This window comes from Suricata suricatta, chromosome 15 (genome assembly GCF_006229205.1).
Source record: "Suricata suricatta isolate VVHF042 chromosome 15, meerkat_22Aug2017_6uvM2_HiC, whole genome shotgun sequence".
NCBI classification, from domain to species: domain Eukaryota; kingdom Metazoa; phylum Chordata; class Mammalia; order Carnivora; family Herpestidae; genus Suricata; species Suricata suricatta.
In genome coordinates, this window is record NC_043714.1 from 32,263,000 (window position 1) to 32,269,758 (window position 6,759).

The 6,759-nt window shown below is 37.7% G+C and overlaps 1 protein-coding gene across 1 annotated transcript in view; it reads right to left on the reverse strand.

Moving 5' to 3' along the window:
- Positions 1-2,763: 2,763 nt before the first annotated feature.
- The window catches only part of CNGB3 (cyclic nucleotide gated channel subunit beta 3), a 243,675-nt gene continuing 239,679 nt past the window's right edge, over positions 2,764-6,759 (reverse strand). The window contains exons 20-22 of the mRNA XM_029923457.1: positions 6,229-6,375; positions 5,458-5,632; positions 2,764-3,214 (exon numbers count right to left, since the gene is read on the reverse strand). Of these exons, the coding sequence (XP_029779317.1) occupies positions 2,960-3,214; positions 5,458-5,632; positions 6,229-6,375 (577 nt within the window). The 3' untranslated portion in view covers positions 2,764-2,959. The remainder of the gene's footprint in view (positions 3,215-5,457; positions 5,633-6,228; positions 6,376-6,759) is intronic.

The window sequence follows — 6,759 nt, forward strand, 5'->3', positions numbered from 1 at the left end:
TTCCAAAAAATCACTGATTTCTGCTAAACACCATGGCCTGAGACCAAACAGCCAAGCATGGGAGACTATCACCCCATGATCCTGCAGCGTGAGCATGCATGCTGGAGAGAACAATCGGTTCAGTTGTGATCATGTGATGTTTGACATCATACACTACTTGTACTCACGATCTAAGGTTTTAGTGTATAGGGAAGAGGATAGCAATGGAGGAGAGACAACATTCCATACTGTGGCAGGCAGCACGGACAAATGCCAGAGGAAGAAAGGTAGGTGGTAGTCCAGAAAAGGCAGGAAGACCAGTGTCAGCAGGTTGGGGAAGTGGTAATTAAATTTGGATAAATAAGATTTAGGACGAACTAATAGGTCCCTGAGTAGAGAAGTAACAGGGTCAAAAGCGGTTGCTATGATTTGAATGTGGAGTCCCTTGCCTCTAAAACTGAAGTTGAAGTTCTAACCCCAAAGATGAAAGTATTAGGAGGTGGGGTCCTCGGGAGTTGCTTTGCCCTCATGAATGGGATTGGGGACTTTGTAAAAGAGGCTCCAGAGGCCTCGCTTGCTGCTTCTACCTCATGAGGACACAGTGAGAAGGAGTCTGCTATGAACCAGTAAGAGGGCCCTCACTTTAGCATGCTGGGCCATGGCCGTGGACGTCCCAATCTCCATAACTATGAGAAACAAATTTCTGTTGTGAATAAGCTACCCAATCTGTGGTATTTTGTTATAACAGCCTGAATGGACTGTCAGTGGTATTTTTAGAAAGATCTGAATTTTTCCTTAAAAGGACTGAGAAAGTACATCAGTGATTAGAAGATATTGTAAGTGAAAAAGTGAATGTTTATTTGAATTGAGCAGAAAATATGTCCTGAGATGTTAGCACTGGAACTTAAAAAAAGGATAATTAGAAATTTTTAAGGAAGAAAAAGGATTTGGTGATACTATATAAACAATGAAAGGGCCACTGATTACTCTTATATTTTAGTTTGAGGGACTAGAAAAATGAAGATGATTTTATCTAAAATAGGATAGTGTTGAGGCACCGGGGTGGCCTAGTCGGTTAAGCATCTGACTTCGGTTCAGATCATGATCTCATGGTTCGTGGGTTTGAGCCCCATGTTGGGCTGTGCTGACAGCTTAGAGCCTGGAGCCTGCTCTGGATTCTGTGTGTTTCTCTCCCTGCTCCCCCACCCCTTTCTCTCTCTCAAAAATAAATAAATAAATAAATAAATAAATAAATAAATAAATAAATAAATAAATTTAAATAGGATAGTTCGTGAGGGAACATAAGCAACCGGGGAAGAATATAAGTTGCAAAGGTGTTATATTTTAAATTCTCTGTAGGATGTAAGGGGAGAACATATTATTCACAAATTCAATATTTTGTTTGTTTTTTTTCCTTATTACTAGACTTTTCTCAAGCCCTATTTCCCATTTTCTTTCTTCTTTTTCTAATCATTCTTTCTACACACAAACTCCCATTAAGCAAGTGCTATTTAACAATTTCTCTCCATTCCTTCAACTCCTGAAAAACATCAACCAACCTTTTGTAAAACTTTCCATGTGTTTATGATACTCAAACACTGTATTCAACCAAATGGTACGTTTTATTATAGTGATCGATTTATACATGGTTTGCTGAATGCAACTATGTTGTAGGCATTTTGGCCAATATAATTTGTTAAAATCCTCTCAGCAAAGTGCTGTTACAATGACCATCCTCTGGGACTTGGGAATAGCCTTATTATAGAGAACTTAATGTTATACACTAATAGCATTTATTAGAATGGAATTCCATATGTATTATTACTTCTGACATCAGCCTGGTTTTTTTGGTCTCCTCACAGCATGAGACTTTAGTAATTATGCTAATGTTAGCTGATTCATGAGGACAACTTCCTAAAGTGCACTTAATTAACTTGGAGATTTTGTAAACAGCTGCACATGTAGGTTCTGCAACTTGTAGGGATATGTCAGTCTGACAGGTGTACAGTCTGCCGTCCTAACCTCATCACTTTTTACTACAGCTGAAAACAATAAGAAGCTCAGATCTGGCACCTATTGAAGCAAACGCTTGAGGTAGATTCTTAAAAATGTCACTTCAGCCTACCTGACGATGGAGGTGATCAGATTCCTCCAGTCTGAGTCTGTGGAGCCAGGTGAGTTAAGTAGATTGTTGCCTTTTAAGTTGGTACAAGGGAAAATATTCAAGTTTATTTCTTCAGCAAAGGGAATTATTTTTCCAACCTGATGCTACAATTGATTTCCCCCTGTGGGTTTGTTAGTACCACTGACCAATCCAGCTTTTCAGGAGAATTTTCTCCAAGTTAGATTTCACATCCACAGACTCCATTATCTCTGCTTCTCTTCAATTCCAGCTGCTGGATTGATATGATATTTGAGTGACTCATCACCCTTGTTTGAATGGAATTCACCTAATATTTTATTTTTGAAATTTTATTGAAAGCTCATAATCCCCTACAAGTGAGAAATTAATATTCATATACAAAGGACATTTAATCAAGACTAACAGTACCATGAAAGACTTTAACGCACGCATGCACACACACACACACACACACACACACACACACACACACACATTGAAGAGAAACGGTAAGTGAATCACTTCAGAGCCAAGACCAAGCTAATAAAAAAATGGAGGAAGAAAGAAACATCAACAAGAAAGAATGAAAGAAAAAAACCCTTACTACATAAAATTAGGAGAAATACCAATTGTGCAAAGCTAATGACAACACAGAATATGGATAGTTTTGAAATGAACTTCTTATTACTACTGCATAAGATCACACGCCCAGATAAGTCCTACAAACTAAGCTAGGGATTTGTCTATGGTTTCTCAAGGGTCCTGGCAAGGTCTTTCCCCCTTCATTAATTTAAGCTATAATCCTGGGTACAATCTCCTTGGGAATTAGCTAAATTACATCTGGAGATGATCAAACACTTATTGCTTAGCATTTTCTTTAACTTCAATCACCAGAACTTCCTCCCCAGCCTCTGCAGAAGGAGCCATGCTGATGATGAGTGATTGATGAGTAGTTCCTCGGGGTAAAGCCGCCCTTTTAGTCGACTGGGGCATTGCTGTAACAGAATTTGCTCCACATTTGGAGTCGTCCAGTGCTTTCTTTACTGGTTCTCTTCCTTTATCTTCATCTTCTCTTCCTTCACCCTCTCCTTCTTTGGAATTTTCAGTTTTTTCCTGAAAGAACCAGTTACAAAGAATTGGTTTTGAAATTAAAATCAAGGACATTGGAGTCTTTTGATTAATATTCAATGGCTAAGGGTCACCACCAACATAAAGACTGTCTGAATTAAGTTAATGTGGTAATCACGTCTGCCTTGCATTCTACTATCATTTGACAGCTTTCTGATGTGCTGAAGAATGAGGCTGAGCTGTCACATTTGACTTAACAGTGTAATTCTGGATTGCATTTTTGTCCCTGAAATGCTTACTGAATTATTAGACTTAGTGCTTAGAACTTTTTGTTTTAAAAATATGTACATATTTATTTTATGAGGATGAAATTTTAAATATTTATTTTCTAATAAAAAAGTATTAACCAAATGTCATAAAAATACTATAAAAAGTATGGTTTTCCTGCTGCATAAGCTCATGGGAGAACCTTGAGGAGAAACTCATATTTCTATCCTCATACAGTCTTCTCATTTGTCCCACAGGTGTTTGAGCTACGTGGTTTTAGAAACTATTATGCTTAGCATCATCTGTAGAAATTTTATAGTAAAAAACATACTATGCTCTTTACTGATGATACTTGGGATCAGTTTAAGAGAGAGGCTCTTACAAGGTATGAATGGCACATACGAAGTTGAGAAACTTACTTAACACGTTCACATATATTTCTTTATCCTTGAAGTCTTTTACACAGATTATTGTTCAAATTTTTTAAAAGTTTTATTTATTTTGAGAAAGTGAGAGAGAGCAAGTGGCATGTGAACACATGAGCAGGGGAAGGGCAGAGAGAGGGAGAGAGAGAATCCCAACCAGGCTCAGTACGGTTCTCATGAACTGTTAACAGAGATTATTATTTCTATGCTGATTTGGTTTACACTGTGTCCTTAATTTTCACCATAGTGCTTCTTTGTGAAAAGGAAGAGGTGAAGTTTTAATCTCTTGAGTGTGACTGATTTATAATATTTGCTTTACCAATTTTCTGAAAGATCCACAGTCACCCATTTCTTACAGTTTAAGAGATAACATGACTAGATTCAGAAAACTTGAATCCCTGTTCTGTTTTTCAATATCTTCCCCATAGGCTTATCATAAGAATGAAAGAAACATGAAAATAAAGACAGAAAAACAATAACATCTGAGTATCCTAACATTTCTAGGAATTGGGAGGCAGCTCAGTATAGGCCTACAAGTGTGAATACCTGAGTAACAGTTTTTGCTCTGTCACATTTTGTGAACTTATCCAAATAAATTGAGCTCAGTTTCCTCATCTGTAATACGAAGGGTTGGATAAAATCTATGAAGTTATTTCTGGCTTTAAACATTTGTGATATACGAGTGATTGAATATTTGTGAAAGTATTTACTGGCTTATTGGTAAAATGCGCTATGTATTTATAGGTGTATATGTATGTTTATACACAAACAATTGATTCTCATTATTATGGTAGTTTTTTTCTATAAAGCTGCCACAAACACAGAATAAGCAAATACTGAATCGTTGCTCTAAGGGGTAATGCAGGATTTGGGTCCTATGAGCCTCTGGCCAAATTTTTGTCAACAAATCAATACATATCCTTGTTTTATGTGTATTTCTGTTTAGGGACATTTATTTAATATATACTGTTGATTCACTATGTTGAACTCATGGCCAATGGCACTATAACTCATGCTTGAATTAAGCTTATCTAACACATATCTTTTCTCTGCAAATCACATCAAAATATTTTTGTGCTTAGGTACTATGCACCACAAAAATGAGGAAAACATAGCACTTAAGTAGATCGTGAAAAGGCCACTTGTTTACAGTGTGAGAACTGAAATAAGAAGGTAGAAGGTATTCTTGTTCAACCCCAGCTGGGGACATGTGCACTGGGCAACTTAAATTTTTCACCGCTCTGCACATATGTTTGTTTGCAAATGATCACATGGAGTATTCATTTTGGAGTTACAAAGAAATTCCAGTAATCTGCCTAGATTTGCACATATATAGAATATACAAATAATGAGAGTTGAATGCATTTGTATATACATATATATTAAAACCATCTATAATAAACTGTGAATATTAAATGTAATGATATATGAGGATACAGTTTAGATAATAACAAGTGCTATAAATAAAGTAGTAATTATTCACATTAGATGTGTCTAAACTGTCCCAGTGTTTGAAATGGAATTAAAGTAGGACCTTGTCTGGGTATACTTAGTCCAATGGTTTGTTACAGCCCTCAATTCACTCTGCCTCTTTACCTGGATGGCTTGTTCTCTCTTCATTTTGAGTAGTCTTGTAAGACCTGCTCTTCCTGAGCCTCCCAGGATAGCTTTGAACATTTTGGGTGTCTTCTGTTTTGGTTGGAAGAGAAAGGCAGGTCCTTTTCTTGGAGGGGAATCCTCTGTGCCTGGAGCCTTCTTATTTAGAAGTACACTGTGGTTAGAAGAGAAAGGCTATTTTAGAAAGTACTATAAGAATTCTCAAAAAACTTACCAGAGACACTATCATGTCTCCTAATCTGTGGAGTTTTCAGTGGATAGCTACATAAACAATTGTTTCTTGAATGTATTTCATGGAGAAAGTTGATCACTGCCAGCATAATATAGTTCTCCTCCTAGCTATTACAATGTAAAACCAACTCCAATGAGTTTTTTTTTTTTTAAGTTTATGTATTTTGAGTGGGGGGTAGGGAGGACAAGGAGAGAAGGAGAGAGAATCTTAAGCAGGCCCTGTGCTGTCAGTGCAGAGCCTGACGTGGGGTTCAATCCCACGAAGCCATGAGATCATGAACTGAGCTGAAATTAAGAGAGACTACTGAATACTGAAAATGAACCGAGGGTTGAAGGGGGAGGGGGAGGGGGGGAAGGGAGGTGGTGGTAATGGAGGAGGGGACTTGTGAGGAAGAGCACTGGGTGTTGTATGGAAACCAATTTGACAATAAACTATTAAAAAAATTAAAAAAGAAGAGTCGAATCCTGGACCTACTGAACCACCCAGGCACTCATCTAATGAGGTTTTAAAGGTTGTACCTGGCTTTCTTCATGAGGAGCTTTTCTGAATCTGGATAATGCACGAGAATTTCTTGGAGGGTCGTTTTGTCCAGAGTTAACAGATTGGCAAACCCATGGGCTATCACGTTGGCAGTTCGACGGTTTCCTCCTTTTGCTGCTAGAAGGCTGTAGATAAAAAGATGAATCTTTGGCACCAGTTTCACTCTCCTTTCACCAAGATCTTTTAAAAAATAGGTATTGAGTATTTTAATCATTTATACTACTTCAGAGAGGTGAAGGTAAGAGTTCAGGTGATTGTGTGGAAGAAGTAAGATGTGGTGGTGATGGAAGTGGCAACAGTTTTCAACATGTTTTGTCCGTACCTCCCATTTCAAATGAAGGATTGTAGCCATCAGTGCTTCATGATGTTCTCCACCCCATATTCCAGAGGCACAAACTTTTTTTTGGACTGGGTATCTTCTATTTGATCCTTTAGATTATTTTTAATCCTTCCCTATCCTCTCTGCTCCCCAGAAAGCTGATCTCTGGAGGTTTGCCTTCTGACTTGCA